Genomic DNA, 17418 nt, shown 5'->3' with positions numbered 1-17418 from the left:
GCTAGTAAGACCAAAGGAATAAATGCCTAATGAAGAAATATACAAAAAGGAAAATATTTTAGGGGAACAGAGGTCTTCTAGGCCCACCTCAAATCCCACTGCATTGGCAGAAGATGGTTGCCTCTGTATAAGGCCAGCTTTGTGTCCTTCTCCCAGCCTTGCCATTTCCTTTGGAAACTGTAGAAAGCCCCCTTGTCTTGAAGGCTTCCCTGCAAAGGGCTCCTGCTGAAAGACTACACACACAGCCAAGACTTTGACCTTCACCTTTGCCCCGACTTACTTGTTGAAAAGGGGTTCTTATCCTCTCCTCTTTAGGTTTTAGAGGGGAAATCTAGCTAGGGTTAGCAGGAATTCAGTGAAAATATAAATAGAAACTTGGTCTATAAATAACACTGCCCCTAAAATATCTGGAGGCATGAATACCGGCAGGGCAGCAGACAGTCACAAATCATGACAGCCTGGCCAGTAAGTGAGCCTTGTTAGTTGCTCTGGGGTCTCTCAGAATACTTCAGACTTGCTGGTGGGGACTGCTGAAATTCTCTCTCTTTCTGGGCTCTAGAAACACCCACCTTGTTCACTGCCCTCACACCCATCTTCTGCTAAACCTTCTTTGTGAGTAGATGCATATGGAGGAGCAGAGTAACACTGCCTGGAATCAGATCTGGCTTTTTGTTCCAGCAGGTGGTGATTTGGGGAAATTGAGAAGTTATCTCTGAGCTTCAGTTTCTTCCTCTCTGGTCATGGTGATTTTAAAAACTGGAGTTTCGGGTGAAGAGCAGGAACCATGCTTTATGTTGTCTTGGTTAAGAAGATTGCTTGGCTTCCAATCTCTGTATTGCCCCCTACTAGCTGTTTGGCCTTGAGAACACTGCTTAACTTCTCTGTACTTCTATTTCCTTGTTAAATGGGAAGAATAGTGAGAACTTTGTTGGGCTAGTGTAAGGATTAAAGGGGTTAATATTTATAAGGTGCTTAAACCAGTGCCTGGCACATAACAAACGTATATAAATACTTAATAAAGAAACAAATCTATATAATCCCTGTGCCAGGAATATTGTCTAGCACATAGCAGCTGCTCAATACATGTGTTGAGTGAATGACTGAGTAGGTGCCAGGCCTGCTTATCTTGCAATCTGCAAAGGTAATTTAGTAAGATTGTGCATGAACTCTTTCTAAGCCCAAAATGCTAAAAACAATGAAAGTGGGTTATTATTCATACCCATTGGGGTGATAGTTTGTCAGGACTTAGGGTAGATTCTCCCATTGTCTTTGTTCACCATCTCTGCCTTGTACACACTGCATTTTGTTGCCTGGGAACAATGCTTGGGGCTAAGGCATATCAGTAGGTAGAAAAAGCACCTATTCTGATGCAGTGTGCTGTAGCAGCGCCAGTCTCTCGGCAGAGCCTAGTACCCTGCTACCCTTCTTAGCATTAGGCCCCCATGTTGCGAAGTGCTGACAGAGTTCTTCCCCAGCAAAGGAAACTCTTAAGCAGACAGACAATTGTGCAGCATTTTGCTACATGCACATTTTAAACATAAATTTTTTAAAAGCCCACTCCTCTCAAAAAAGCAACTTGAATTTTTAAAAAAGTGCAGACTCTCACCCTGCCCCCCATTGTCTTCGGTTCTTACTCAGGGACTCTGGGTAAATTCCAGGAAGCTGTATTTATAACCAACACCCCAAATATCTCTGACTCAGGTAACCCAGAGACTCAACTCTCATGAGCAACACTGGGTCCTGTGTAGGTTACCTATCACTATATAACAAATTACCTACCTTCCCAAGGTTTGGCAGCTTCAAACAACGGTGAACATTGACTATCTCACAAAGTTTCTAGGGGCCAAGAGTTCAGGGATGGCTTAATCTCATGGTTTTGACCCAGGATCTCTCACGAGGTTATAGTCAAGAGATCAGGTGAAGGAGGTCCACTGGCAAGATGGCTGGCACCCTTGGCTGGCAGATTGGTGCTGGCTGTTGGCAGGGGGCTGCAGGCGCTTGCCACGTGGACCTCCCCAGGAGACTGCTTGAGTGTCCTCCCAGCGTAGCCATGGGCAGCCCAGAGTGTGAGAAGTCTAAGAGCAAAGCCAGGAAGGAAGCTCCAATTCCTTTTATGACCTAGTCTAGAAAGTGGCATCATCATGCCCACAGCATCCTGCCAGCTCCACAGGGCAGCCCTTTCCAGTAAGGGAGGGGACTACAGAAGGCCCAAGGGGTGGCTGACTGCCACAGGCTCCTGTGAGTCCTCAGTTCTGTGAAAGGGTGTCAGTGGTGGCAGCTCTTGTTGAGTCAGGACTGGGGTAGAAATCAGAGGTAGGAAAGGCAGTTGGGGACTCTGGTGAGTGTGACCTGTAAGTGTAGAAGCTGCAAAATCCGCCCCAGCACCAGGATGCAAGCCCCAGCGCCCTGCTGAGTCCCAGACTGGGGCTGACATGCTCTGTGAAGTTGGCATGATGGCCTCTGATCTACTGGTTATGGTCCATTTGGACTGTGATGGTGTAGACGCTGGTAAGAACCCAGCTTTGAGCTTGTGCTGTACGTACCCAATCAGTGACCAGGCCCAAGTATGCCCCACTGTCCCCTGACCGTTGGGGATGAGACCTGAGGGAGAAGGGCTTCAGAAGGATCTGAAGGCGCCTGTGTCCCCCCAGGTAAAAATTGTGGGTCTTGGCCTTGAAGGTTCAGGAGCTCAGGTGTGTATTTCTGAAATACACAACTTTAATGGCTCTGCTTTGCTCTGTGTGGTCCATGTGGTCAAACCCCTGTTACCCGTTCAGTCTCTGTGGACCACTCCTAACCTGCACCCCGTAACCTCCAAACACACTTATACATGCAGACATACACATTTACAGAGAGACACACATACACACACCTCTCCAGCCACACTGAAATTACTTTAGCTGGCTTCTTTTATCTCTGGATCTTTGCTCAGATTCTTCCCTCCTTCTGGAACATTCTTTCCATTTCCTTTGGCCTGGCTCATTCCTACCACTTCTCAGGTTTGCCTCCCTCCTCTGTGTCCCCATCATAACTGGTAACACCTCAGGTGCAATGCTCACACAAGCTGTCGTCTGGATTCTTCGCCATCACATCCCAGCCTTTGTTTAGTGCCCAGCATTTGGGAGGGCTGAATTATTAGTAAGTGAGTGAATGTTCATGGGGTTGAGAGGTACCTCCTGGGGAAGGCAAGCCAAGGGGATACACAGAAAGGGTACAGGGTCAAGAAGGAATATAGCAAAATAATTAAAAGCATGAGCACTTTAAGCCTGCCTAAAGAAAGAGACCGTGGTACATCAAATCCCAGCTGTGCCACTTACTAACTGTGTGACCTTGGGCTGGTCACTCGACTTTTCTGACCTTCAGTTTACCCATCTGTAAAATCGGATAACAGCAATACCCAGTACCCAGGTCATAGGCTGCTATGAAGATCAAATAACAGAATAAATATAAAGGGCATAGCACAGTGCTTAGTGCTTACACACCAAGGACCTGCTGAATGTTACCTATTATTTATATTATCCTCACCACCCTTGCAGTTGTGGGTGGAACCACAGAAAATGTTGACGGCAGGTTGTTGAAAGAGAGTCGACTGTCTGGGCTCAGCTCTGCTAACAGAGCCAAACTTCAAAAAAGCAAGCTTTGGGAGACAGTGTCCACCTCGGGAGAACCAGGCAAACTCCCCTCTGGTTGGCACAGCCAGGCCTGTGGTTTGGGGGCCCTTTTCCAGTGGGCTTCTGCATCCTGGGGATTTTCCTCTGCTTCAGCACATCCAGAGTAAACTGCACCATTCAACCTCACTCTGAACCGGGACTGCCCCTGCCGCGCCCACAGCCGTCTCCTCTGGCTGGGCCTTTATGGAGTGTCTCTTTGTGCCCTGGAGGCCTGGTACCCCTGACCTATCCCCACCCCGCCTGCTGTCCCTACTGTGGGCCAGAGCAAAGGGAGAGGCTGCTGGGAAGCTCTGCCCAGCACTCCACCATCCCCTTTCCTGAAGGCAGCCTCCCTGGCAGGGAGGAGCCGGTGCTACACATTCTGAATAGGGCCCTTTATATTCCCAGGCTCCCACAGGAGGGTGCTGAGCCACTGCCCAGGACGCCCACCACACCCACAGAGTAGGGACAGCCTGGCCCTGATGCTGGGCTCAGAGTTAGCCACCCTCTCTGGCCCTGCTCTGTCTGGGTCCTGGAAGGTGAGTCCGTCCCCGCTGCAGCCCTGGTCTGAGTCAGCAGCCCCCAGCATGTGTGTGGCATGAGCTACATTTGCTAGTTCCCTTGGGTGTGTTTGGGTGTGTGTGCATATATAGGTGTGTGTGAATGAGAGAGACAGTCTAGAGGGTGTACACACACACACACACACACACACACACACACACACACACACAGCCATTCAGCAAATGTCAGCCAGGGGCCAATGTGTGCCAATCCTTGTGCTGGGCCCTGAGGATTCAATAGTAAATGATACATCATATAAGATAGAAAGCATAGTATAAAGAGGTAGGATCATTACAAGTTGTGGTGAATTCTAGGAGGGAAGCAGTCAAGGCCTGGCAGAGAGGTAGAGAAGCCTCCCTTACTCAAAGTGGCCTACCAAGGCCTCCCCAATTAGGTGATCAGAAGGGTGGAAGGCGTTAACCATGCAGAGGGCAGTGGGAAGTGTGCCCGGGAGAGGACAGCGAGCACACAGGCCCCAAAGTGGGAGAGCAGGGTGTGTCTGTGGCTCAGAAGCCCTGTGTGCCTGGCATGATAAGACAGGATCCACGAGGGAGGTGGGGGCCAGACTGATCAGGGCCTCAGGGTTTTTATTTTCATTGTGCTAGGGAGTTGCTGTGAGTTTTAAGCAAAGGTTTCATTTTAGGCATATTATTCAGGCTGTTGGGTGGAAAATGAACTGTGAGTGGTGTGGGGGCAAAGATTGGGAATCAGACAGACGTAAGGTTACCATGTAGTTCGTATGGGCTATTGGCCAAACAGCGAGTGACCTGGCCTCACCCTTCTCTGTAACTGCAGGCATCGTGTGTGGATCCCCTCCTTGTGCCCAGCAGGGGTGATGTGCTTGTCCCATATGCTGTTTCTAATCCATCTTCCAGCCCTATTATCCCACTGGGCGTATGAGAAGACTGAGGCTCAGGCAGCTTAATATGCCAGGACACAGGGATTTTAAAGGCTTGGGGCCCCTCAACTCTGCAACCCACAGTCTGATCTTGCCCTGGGAAGCTGAATAGTCCTAGAGTTTGATTTTTTTTTAACCTTCCCACTGGATCAAGAATAGAAAAACATAGCTGGAATCTATAATCAGATGAGTATGACCATGGCTGGGAAGGCCAGTGCCCCCAGCCTTTGCCACCTGTCCCACCATTAGTGTACATACTACACAGGTTTACCAACTACCTTCCAGGGTGTGCTGAGCCCTGTCTGAGCCCAGCTCTGAATGAGACCACAGCCTATGCCCTAAGGAACCCAAGTAGCATTTGTCTTCAGCAGTGGCCACTTTAAGTATTGTTGTATTTAATCATAAAGCCTCTCCCTTCCCTGGGCCTCAGGACCACCTCACAGGTCAACTGCAATGCTCTCCCTGCCTCCTAGAGCCTGGCAGGGCCAGGCCATGTTCCCTGCCGACCCACAGTGCCATCACAGCCAACATGCTTTTCTGATTTGATGTCTTTTGGGAATCCCTAGATGTCAGCCATGTGATAAGTGATCCGTAAGACCTGGGCCACTCTTGTCTGGCAGCATGTAATCCAAAGTAGGATATAGCTAATACAGTATCTCCAGCCTGTGTCAGGGCTGAAGACCAACTCTGGGCAATCTCCAAAGCAAGGGAGAACAAGTTGGCAAATTCAGGGGTCTTGTTTCTGTTTACACTATTCCTCCCAAAGCTAACCCCATCGGTAGGCCTTTACCCATTGTTTACAGCAATTAATAAAGCAAAAGTGTGTTCACATTTCACAGAAAAGGGACCTCATTCCAGGGATCCAGACTCACTATGCACTTAAATTTGCAGCAACTTGAATCAAATCATAAAGCATGCATTTTTAAATAAGCCTGAGGAAAATAAAAGTAAGTATCATTCACAGGGATTTTAAATGTGAATCTCAGTTTCCCCCAGAGGAGAAATAGGAGCACACAGGGCTTCTGAGCCACAAACACACCCTGCTCTCCCACTTTGGGGCCTGTGTGCTCTCTGTCCTCTCCTGGGCACACTTCCCAGTGCCCTCTGCATGGCTAATGCCTTCCATCCTTCTGATCACCTAATCCGGGAGGTCTTGGCAGCTGGTCTAGAGTTCTAACATCCATACCTGTACAGAAGTACTGACACACCACCTGAGATCCGTTCTGGTGCAGTGAAGTTCTCCTGGGGCACAGGTGGTGCTCCGCTTCTTGGCTAGGGCACTGGTTACACAGGTGAGTTCAGTTTGTGAAGTCCATTGAGTTATATGCATGCATGCATACTGTTCTGGGACTGGGTGCTTGGTTTCTATCCAACACCCATAAATCCTACCTGGCCCTACTGAGCATGGGAGAATGAAAGATTTTGTTCCCCTAAGCCTGACTCTGTGCTGGGTATGGGAACCTCCAAACAGAATTTGGGAGATAGTTTTTCCCTTCTAGCTGTGCTAATTCTCACTGTAAGCCTGTTGCAGCTGCATGAAAGCTTAGGTTTTGATCTATGGTGAAACCCCAGTGGATTTTTGCAAGTCTGTTCCCTGAGTGTGTGGGAGAAGGGGCAGAGAGAGCTGAGCGGGGAGGCTCACCTGTGTGAGTCAGCCCACAGGGCCCCAGGTGGACGGACGGAGTGAGTAATCGCTGCCTCTCCACTGTATCACATTCTCTGTTCTTTGAATTGGGCCAAAGGGGGAGGGGTGTCCCAGAGAGGAGACATGGGAGCTGTGTGGGAGACTCGGAGTGAGTAATCGCTGCCTCTCCACTGTATCACATTCTCTGTTCTTTGAATTGGGCCAAAGGGGGAGGGGTGTCCCAGAGAGGAGACATGGGAGCTGTGTGGGAGACTCGAATGTGTTTCGGCGGTGAGGGTTTGAATCAGGAAAGGCTGCTGCAGGCTGAAGGGGGTTAGTACTTGGTCTTGGCTGGGGAAGCAGGTGGATAGAGAGTGCTGGGGTGGTACTATGGTGCTTGGATTCCCCAGGCCAGTGAAGAGATAGGCAGGACCAGGTTGTATTCCCATCCCAGCTACTGACCTGGAATTGTCAACTTATAAGAAATCCCATTTGTTCAACATTTACTATAGGTTGGGCTCTGTGTTAAATGTCTTTATATACAGTTCACTGATTCCTCACAATAATCCTTTGAATTAGGCCTTACTATGCCCATTTTGCAGTTTGAGGAAACTGAGATTCAAATTGGTTGTGACTTGTCCCATATCATACAACAGTAAATGGCAGAAGCAGATTGGTGACAAGGACTAGACACATCTCAACTTGGCTTAAGAAAAAGGGGAAAATTTATTGGCTCACATAATTGAAAACTTCTGGCGTGGCTAGATCGAGGTGACCAAATTGTGTGTCTCTAGCTCTCAGCTTTGCTTTCTTCTCTGGCTACTTTATTCTTGGCCAGGCTTTCCCCACATGGTAACAGAAATATGCAAAGATGCTGTCCTTTGGGCCTACAGTTTATGAGCTAGCAGCCCCTGTAGAAAGAACACTTCTCTTTCTGGTAATTCTAGCCGAAGTCACAGGCTGATTCTCATTGGACCAACTTGGGTCACATGCCCATGGACAGACTGTACTAATTGGTAACTCCAGGAGTTTGGGGTGAGATGAGTCCCACTGAAATTACACAGACTGAGAATGTAGGAGAGACTGTTTCTCAAAATAAAATTTGGGCACCGTAATACAAATGCGGCCAAGCAAAACCCACAAACGTCCACCATGCTAGACTCAAAGCCAGAGTTGGGGTCTTGGGGTCTTGAAAGAGAGAGATTCATGGGTGGCAGAACTCAGGGCATGGAGTCTGGACCCCCTGGGCTATGGACCTTCCCCCTCGGTACCATGTCCCTCCGGAACCTGCATGTGTCCTCTGCCTCAAGCTTCAGCATCTAGGCCTCACCCCAGCCCAAAGGGCCCTCGTCTCTAGTGCTCTGTGTAAAAGGCAGGCAAGGCCAGATGTTGCAAGTGAGAAGCAGGACTGAGTGGCAGGATGTAATCTGCACCAGGCACAAGGCTATAGGTAGTGGAGGTGTCATCTCAGCTACACCAGAGACTTAGAGCAGGCAAGTAGGTGGCCTACTGTCCCCAGGCTGCAGCACATCAGAGGTGGCAAGTTAGCTTCACGAGCAGCCCTAGAGAGACAAGCAACTCTGGCATTGTTCAGACTCAGGGCTAATTGAGGTGAAGGCTGGGAGGCTATAGTCAGGAAACAGCTGAACATCAAGGGCAGGACCAGCCTGCAGGAAGGCGGAAGCAGCCAGCAAAAGCTGACTTTGACTCTCAGTTTGTTCTCTCATTCTTCCCTCTACCTGTATGTTCCCGTCCATCAGAGCCCCTGTGCTCTCTCCCCTAAGCAGACCCTGTTATCAAGTGAAAAGCAGATGCTTACTCATAGTAGGTGTGAATGATTAAGAAGGCTCACCATCCTTTTCTGGGGAGCAGTTTATATATCTTAGCAAAATATTAAATAAAAGAAACAAAATTCTGATTATGTCATCTCAGGCATTGAAGAAGTAGGTTGAGAGGTTGGTTGGTTTTGAGTGGGATATTCTTAGGACCCATAGCATACCCTACGGGAGGCCGCTGACTTTAAAGCATCAAAAGCCCCAGACCGATTCTCATGGGACTAACCTGGGTCGCCTGCCTGCTGAGGTTCCTCCTGGAGTTGGGGGTTGGTTCCAGCCCCTCTGAAATTAACAGACGGAAAATGAAGGGGGGCATTGCTTGGTTTTGTTCAGGGTGAAGGAAGAGCTGGTAGCAGATTCACACATAATGTTCTCTTTGACCTCCCATGTCCGAGGCCCTTTATTTAAGAGCTTCTGTCTTCAGCCATCTGTTGGCAAACGCAGCGGTTGAAGGCACCTGAATGGGGCAGCTGGACACAGGGCTCGCTGGCTGGCCTGGCCTGCTGCACACGAGGACCCACACCAGGTTTTCAGACTGAGGAAGATGAATTGTTCCTCTTTCCTCCCCACGGGCATTGTCTGGGTCTTGTCACCCTGTCTTTGTTCAGGCTGCTGTAACAAAACACCACAGACTGGGTAGCTTATAAACAACAGGAATTTATTTCCCACAGTTCTGGAGGCTGGAAGTCCATGATCAGGGTGCCAGCACGGTCCAGTGAGGGCCCTCTTCTGGGCTGCAGACTCCTCACTGGGTCCTCACATGTCGGAGGGGCTCGGGAGCTCTGGGAGGCCTCTTCAATAAGGGTGCTAATCCCATTCATGGGGGCACCACCCTCATGATCTGCTCACCTTCCGACGGCCCCACCTCCTAATCCATCACATTAGGCATTAAGATTTTACCGTGTGAATTTTGAGGGCACAAGCATTCACACCACAGCACACCCCGTGGGCATATGTCTTCTTCCGTGGGGGTACGGTGAGGAGGTCCTCGTAGTAATCCTCACATCTTCTCTTCTCTAATTGGTTTGGGGAATTTGTCTCTTCTCTCCTGGGTGTCACATCAGCCAGCAGAGCCTGAGAGGACACCCCCTACCCCCACATCCCACTACCACCACTTACTCAGCTCTCAGATCCTCACAGCTTGCCTGTCCCCTCTCAGGCTCCAGAGACCCTAGACCCATTCTCTCCAGACGCTCCCCTGGCCTCCCTGCAGGCATCAGGCAATGCCCAGCTCAGTGCCTGGTGTTGCCAGAGAGGGAGTGTAGGAGGTCATCCCTGCCCTCAGGGCGATCCCAGTCCAGTTAGGGATACAAGACTCTGTCAGGTGTCTGGCCAGCCCTGCAGACTCTCCCATAATGCTCTGTGATGGATGGAACAGTGGCCCCCAAAAGATATGTGCACATCCTAACCCCCAGAACCTGTGAGTATGACCTTATTTGGAAAAAGGGGTCTCTGCTGGTGTAATAACTTAAGGGTCTCAAGATGAGGTCTTCCTGAGTTCAGGGCGGGTACTGAACCCAAAGACAGGCATCCTCATGAGGGGAAGGCAGAGGGAGGTCGAAGACACAGACGGAGGCAATGCCATGCGAGGCCGGGGCAGAGATGCAGAGGCTGCTGCTGCCAGCCAGGGAGCATCCTGAGCACCAGAAGCTGGGAGAGTCAAGGACGGGTTGTCCACTAGAGCCTTCATGGGGGGTGCGGCCCAGCCAAGACTTTGATTTCAGACTTCCGGCCCTGGAGCTGGGAGAGAATAAATTCCTGTTGTTTTAAGCCACCAAGTTCATAGTGATTTGTTGTGGCAGCCCTGGGAGACCAACACACACCCCACTTTCCATTTTGTCCTCAGAGCCAGTTAGACGGGCAGGACTGTTCTTCATGGAGGCCTCTGTGCCACGCAGGGGCCTCCACACCCCCCTGTGGCCTCATCTGTCTCTAAGCAAGTGCCTGTGATGCTCCAGGTGCTCTGGCTGCACTGAAGGGAGAGGGTTGGGAGCATCTGTGCCCCCAGGGTGCCTGGGGAGAGCAGGCCTGTGCATCGGGGGCCCCTGGGATGGTGGCTGCCTGGGGTTCCTGGGGAGAGCAGGCCTGTGCATCGGGGGCCCCTGGGATAGTGGCTGCCTGACCCATTCTCTGGGACAGATGGGAGGGTGAGAGTGGAGTGACCACCAGGGGGTCTGGGAGTTGGCAAAGGGGAGTGAGCAGGCATTCAAGGAAGGCTTCATGGAGAAAGCCTCAGGTTGGAGAGGGAGGTCCGCGGGCACTTAGAGGGAAACCAGGCTCCTTTCAGGGGTCTGCAAGACTCCTCCGCGGCCTCCTTTCCATCTTCTCGCTGCTCTGTGCTCACCTCTGCCAGAGTCCGCTGGAGCCAGAGCTTTGCATGGCTGGTCCTTCTCCTCCTCAAAGCCTCCAGGGACATCAGAGAGACTTCCCTGACCACTAACTCAGTCCTCCGCCCTCAGCACACCCCTTCCCATTACTCTGTTTTCTTCTCTTTGTAGAGCTGGGAGGGGACATACATGTGTGACCAGGCTGCTTACTAGATTAGAAAACTGTGTCCCGCATCCCTTCCACGCACATCCCCTCCCCGATTAGAATGTAAACACCTGGAGAGCACGGCACCTGTCTGTCCTGTTCACTGCGGGGGCTCTCAGCTCCTGGAACAGACTCTCCATCAAGACAAGAGTGGAGGGATGGATGGATAGATGGTGTCCAGGTGGCAGGAAAAGCAAGGAAGAGGGAGTTATACAGGGATGTATGCATGCGTGTATGCTGTGAATCTTGGACAGAGTAAGAGGTCCTGCAGCTGGCCCTCCCCTGTCACCCTGCAGCCAGCGCCCACTGTACAAGGGAGCCTGCCAATTAGTAGGGACACATGCCTCATTCATGGGGGTTTTTACAGAGTCTTTATGGCTGGGGTGGGGGCTCGTTGGCCAGTGGTGCTGTATGTGGTATTTCTCTCCTTCCTGGGCCATTGGCCCCTGACTCCTACTCACGGACCTTTCCCGCCACCCCCCATGGGTACCACATTTCACAGGGAGGACCCTGCAGTCTGTGGCTGGCTAGGGGTTTAACTGCTCTTAGAAGTTTCTGTCTTTTCTTTATCCACTTCTCTCTAGTGGTAAGAAGGAGCTATGTCCTCATCTCTCAGCTCCTGAAATAGTGCATTCTCCAGAAGCACATGCCAACTGCTAAACCCATCAGGCACCACCAAGCTGCCTCATTCAGTGCCTGGTATCCTGGGAGGAAGAAACCCCTCTGCCACCCATGGATGGGGGCCTTCCTCCACCAGTGCCCCATGTGGGTGTCCCGGCCCAAAGTGGGCACTCCTGGGGAGAAGGTCAGGCCAGATTAGGGGGTGGGGCAGAGATGGGCCTCCCCCAGGTGCTGCCCCCCCACTTGTGAGGGTCAGCATCCCTCTGGTCGTGCTGGGCCAGCACTTGCCCAGCCAGGATGGGGGTAGTGGGAGGAGGGCAAAAAGGGTGCTTTAATGGCCAGGGAAATTTGCTGTTTCACCCCAAACTGCAGGCCGTGGGTCCCCCCTCCTTCCCTGCTCGGCTGGTCCATTCACCCACTCACTGTCACCCATTCACCTGTATCTGGTAGGCCTTCGGAGGCGGAGGACTGCTGCACGTCACGCACCGTGGCTTACCCCACCCTCCATGGTGCGGCTTGCTGCATTCTCAGTCAGCCTCCGAGGCAGCTGTTCCCCAGCCCTCACACAGCAGCTGGCATGGGGAAGATGTTAATAATGCTTGCGTCCCACACAGAATAACATTCTAAGTCCTCACCATGCTCTCCAGGCCTTACGTGAACTGAGCCCAACTCTCGGGATCGATTGCCTTTTCTGTCCGTGTCACTAGCCGAGCTCCAAAACCCAACTCACACTTAATAGCTATGCGACTTTGGACAAATTCTCCAACCTTGCCAAACCACCGACTCCTCCTAGGCGAAGTGGGCATAATAAAAGTACTTGCTCCAAAGTCTTCGTGAGGCAGTGAGAAGCCAGTGGCGAGCTCTTAGCATGTGCCTGGCCCTTAGCTGCTACTACCACTGGTCTCAGTCCTCCGCCCCCTCAGCTCCACCACCCCACTAAACCTTAGGGCCTCTGGACGGAGGAGCCCTGGCTGTTCTGTCTCCAGACGAGAAGGCAAAGGCCCAGGGGACGAGGGGCCTGCTTCCAGGTCACACAGCCAGCTTGCGGACCAGGGAGGACCTGACCCCGGGACCCCTGCAGGGCCCTACTCCTGCTGGCGCAGCTTCTCAGCCTGGCCCAGAGCAGCAGGAATAGGGACCTCCTGCGTGCTCAGGCCCTGTCAGGCTCAACAGCTTCCTTCTGCTTGCGGGAATGCGTCACGCTCCAGGGCCGCTCTCATGATGCTCACAGCGTTTCTGGGGCAGCATCTGCAAGGCTACGAAGACTCTGGCAGCCTCGCCCAGCCGTCTACAGGCTGGGCTACATTTACAGGAGGCCTTGAACGCCCTGTGGTCTCGGCTTCCTTGATGGGGATCTTCCTCCTCCTCCTCCTCTTTCTCCCTCTCCCTTTCAAAACAGTCACCGGCTTGGCTTTCAGAGTGCGGTTTGGATCCATAACAGAGAAGCCAAGGCCGCAGAATCCCTTCCAGGTCTTCCTTCCCCTTCTCCCTGTCCTCCTGGCTGCCTGTGCCAAAGCCCCAAGAAAAGAAAATGGTGCTCCCGTCAGGATTTCAGCGGGAAGGAGAGAAGTCGTTGGGATTCCAGAAAACTGGGAAATTCTTGTACAGAATTCTTCCCTGACTTCGCACCTGAGCAACAGACCCCCCAGTCCTGGGGGGGATGGAAAGTGTCCAGCCCAGAGGCACGGCAGCCTCACTTGCAGAGGGTAGGCTTGAGGGGCGCAGTGGGGGTCCCGCATTAGTGTGGGTGAGGGGCCGCCCACCATCTCACCCCCATCTCTCTTTTTTCCGATCCTTCTGCACTTATAGAGGCCTCAGTTCTGTAACTATTCGTTCTGTGCTCATTCTGTCTCTGCACTTGGACCAGGTCTTACCTGACCTCTGAATCAGTACCTATACCTTAGCTCTCAGGGACGCCAGACTCAGTGCGAGGCTTGGCCAGCTGTGGGATGGGGCCTGGGAGGGGGACCAGTTTGTCTCCTCATCTCCCTCCTTCCCTTTTGGTCCTCCAACAGGTCGAGAAAGGGCAGGAGTGCTATTTTTGGAGAATGGATAAGTCACATTTTATCTCCTTTCAAAGGGAGTGAATGGCAGAGCTAGGTCTGTGGGCCCTGGTCCCTCCTGCGGCCTCTTGTTTGGTTTCCTCTGCTTAGAGAGTCCTTCATGTTTCTGCGAGTTACCGCTTGACCACTGGTGTCACTGGGCCTGGGTGACCCCCCAGCTCCTGATGGATGACTGCCTCCGGAATAAGGCTCAGGAATGTAGCCCCAGGACCGCCTGTCAATTTGTCAGTCCTGAGAGCGGGTCTCCTCACACCATGCATTTATTTTTAAACGCCGTCCCCATGGCTGTACACATATGCCCCTGCAGCATGCAGGCGATAGTGACAGGCAACCAAAAAAGGGTAGGAGGCAAAGAGGCCAGGAATACCAAATCTGTGACTTCTTCTCCCAAGGAAGAGCAGCTGTCTCCTATGTCTTGGTAAATCATGTTTTATCTCCTTTCAGAAGGAGCACGTGGCAGAGCTGATTCATCTTGATGACACTGTCCGGCCTGCACAGTGTCATCCTGACTGGGAGGGGGCCCCTCAGCCTGGCTTCAGAGAGAACAGGAGGAAGAGGAGCTTGAGGGAGAGTCTAGGAGAAGGAGGTGAATGGATAGACCAGCAAGTACCAGTGGGTGTCCGCTGTATGCAGAGCCTTGTGCCAAGTGGAGTGTAGGTGCCAGGGAGAGGAAGGAGCTGCGGGGTGTGGCTCCTGGTTCCGCCGTGTGAGGAGAGATGAGAGGCAAATGGAACCTGTCGGCGTGATGAGTTATGTGTTCGCCGTCTGACTGGAGCAGGGCTGGTGACCTGAGGTGACAGGGAAGTCAAGCATGGCTGTAGCAGTCGCTTCCAGTGCCCCCAGGCCCCTACCATTCAGCTGTACCTGCCAAAGGCGGCTCGTGGGGGAGCCCACTCAGCCAGAAGCGCCACAGAACGAATGCCCCCCGCAACAGGCAGGGAGTTGGTGATAAATACCTCCAGCTCCCCGCCCTGGTGGGGTCCCTCTGAGGTGTGCTCTGAGTTCCCCAGCAGAACCGACTGCAGCTACCCAGTCACTGACTGGCTTGGTAGTGCTTCCTTCGCTGCCTTACTTCCCCACTCCCCTGGTGCTACTTCCCGGAACCGCCTCCCACGTAAACGACTTGCACTCAAGTCCTTGTCTGCAGGTCTGCTTCTGGGGAGACGGCCTAAACCAAGGCAGTCCTTGGCGCTCCGCTGGGGCCTTGGTGCAGACATCCGCGGACTACCGTGTGGTCTGCCTACTGGTTCACTTGCAGTGAGATCTGTCTCAATTAGGACTCCTTTAAAGCAAGTGGGGAGAAACCATCTCCAACTTGTTCTATACATGTGGAAAGTTCCAGGTAGACCCTGGGTTCAATAACAGCTACATCCAGCTGCTCAAATGGTGTCAAAGGAATCTGCCCTTCACCATCTCGCGGCTCTGCTTTTCAGTTATTCAGAACCATTTATTAAGTGCCCGCCAAGCACAGATCCTTTCTCTCAGTTGGTTTCTTTCTCAGGCAATAATAAAGATGGTCACTAGAAGGTCCAGGCTTTCATCCTGCCAGCTTAGCAACTATAGGAAAAAGAAGGTGCCAGCAGAAGCCTCAGGCTGACCCTCATTAGCTCAGGTCGGGTCCCCTGAGCCGGTCACTGTGGCTCGGTTGGCTAGGCTGGGTCACATGACTACTCTTGTTGCCAGGGGGTGTGGTTAGTTACATTTGAACCACAGGACTGGGAATGGAGAAGGGAGGCTCTCCAGAGGGAAGCCGGCAGACTTGGACAATAGATGCCTGTTGGAGTGATGGGGTGAGCTCTTTACCACGTGCCAGCTCCATGGGCCCTGAGATGAGTCAGACAGGCCCCTGGTGGAAGGGGGCTCACAGCTCTCTGTAACACACAGCAGAATGTGGCGAGTGCCTTAGGAATGGACAAAGCGTGTGACTGTTCTGGAAAAAGGGAGATTACTCCCAGCTTGGCCAATCAAGGAAAGCCTTCCAAAGAGGGGCATTGGCCTAGACACTGACAGCCACTGGGCACAGAAATGTCAGCTGTGTGTGAGACCTAGAGTGTCAGACCAAGGAGTTAAGACTCTAGATTTAGCCCCCTGAAAGGGACTGTGCATTGATCTATTTGCTATAATTGACTCTGGCTAGCTCAGACACCTGCTGGGAAGGCTTAAGGGCTGGCATTTCTTGAGAGCCTTGCCATGTCTGGAGAGGGTTTACTAGCCCCTCTATGGCCCGAGACTGTGCACACAGAGGCTGGAGAACAGTCAGGCTGGGGCAGCCATTGCCTTGGCATTGGCCTGTGCCTGCCCTGGAAATAGCCACCCACCTAAGCTAAGAACAGGAATTCCTGCCTGGCCAGCAGGAATGAATGCTGGTTTCTTCAGGCGGGATGGGTCTGAAAACAAAGCGCAGTGTGTGGGCTGAGCCATCCTTTGTCTTTATTCGTGAGGTCACTTGGGAGTTGCGCCCACAGACGACAGTGATCCTGCCCCAGGGATGTTATCAGACCCAGACAAGGTGATCCGGCCAAGATGGCAGCTTCCAGGGCCCCTCATCTGCCCGAGAGGTCCTGGGCCCGCAGCTTTGGGGGCCTCTTGCCCCCTGGGGGAGGTGACTGCCCCTCTCTTGTTTCCTCTGCAGAGGTGGTAGCCCACTAAGGAGAGGGGAACAAGGTGGGGGGGCCAGATCCCCATGGCAGCTTTACTCTAAATCGCCTGGCTCACAAGCGTCTCTCTTCCAGGCAAAATCCTCTTCCGGAGAAGCCACATCCGGGACGTGGCGGTGAGGAGGCTGAAGCCCATCGATGAGTACTGCCGGGTAAGCATCTGGGGGTGGACGAGGGGCTGGTCTCTCTGCTGAGAGTCTGTCCATCTGAGAGGGAAGGCTGTTGAACAAAACCCTGTGCTCTGGCTTGTCAGAGACAGCCTGAGGCCTGGCACTTCCTGGCCAGAGGGGCGGGTAGGGGTCACCCCACAGCTGGGCCACCTCTGGGACGTGAGGGCCTTGGGCTCATGGCTGAGCATCTGGCTCTTTCGGGACATGTCCATGTTTATAAAACCCCGTTTTAAATCACTTCACGGGCTTGGGAGCCCAGCGAAGGGGCCTCCTGCTGAAGGGATTCTGTCTGTGGCATTTTGCTGGATACAGGAGAACTGTTTTTTTGAGTTCCTGTTGGGACATTGCTGAAATCAGTTCTGAGTTCAGTAACATCTGAAATGCATATTTGCTTACTCACAGAAATCTTGATAGTTACAGATGTTCATGTATGCATCTTTATAGATGCAAGTGCGCACACACACACACACACACACACACACACATTAAAACAGCCAAAGAGCTGATGGGAAAGAGACAGCAATGTTGTGAAACAGAGCCCACTTGTCTTTCTAATTTGATTAGAACCTAGGAACCTCTGCAGTAAGAACAAGAGGCTCCCACTTCCATGGCCTTTGCACATGGCTTGTGGAAGGCCAGACCACCTGGGTTTGAACCCCTCACCAGCTGCGTGAACTTGGGCAAGTTACTTAATTTTCCAGAGCCTCAGTTTCCACAGCTGTGCAATAGGGAGGAGAATAATACCTCCTCCTAAGGTGGTCATGAGGATGATGTGAGCTGACACGTGTAAGGCAACAGCACACAGTG

General features: G+C 52.3%; 1 protein-coding gene across 5 annotated transcripts in view; it reads left to right on the top strand.

Annotated features, from left to right (window-relative positions):
- Positions 1–17418, top strand: part of SH3PXD2A (SH3 and PX domains 2A) — a 220831-nt gene that overhangs the window by 98225 nt on the left and 105188 nt on the right. For all 5 annotated transcript variants that reach the window (XM_036898463.2, XM_036898461.2, XM_036898464.2 and 2 more), the window contains one exon: positions 16517–16593. In XM_036898463.2, coding sequence (XP_036754358.2) covers positions 16517–16593 — 77 coding nt within the window. The remainder of the gene's footprint in view (positions 1–16516; positions 16594–17418) is intronic.

The sequence above is a fragment of the Manis pentadactyla genome, chromosome 8 (assembly GCF_030020395.1).
Source record: "Manis pentadactyla isolate mManPen7 chromosome 8, mManPen7.hap1, whole genome shotgun sequence".
NCBI classification, from domain to species: Eukaryota; Metazoa; Chordata; class Mammalia; order Pholidota; family Manidae; genus Manis; species Manis pentadactyla.
Note: the sequence above shows the minus strand (reverse complement) of the source record. Positions and strands in the feature narration are given on the sequence as shown.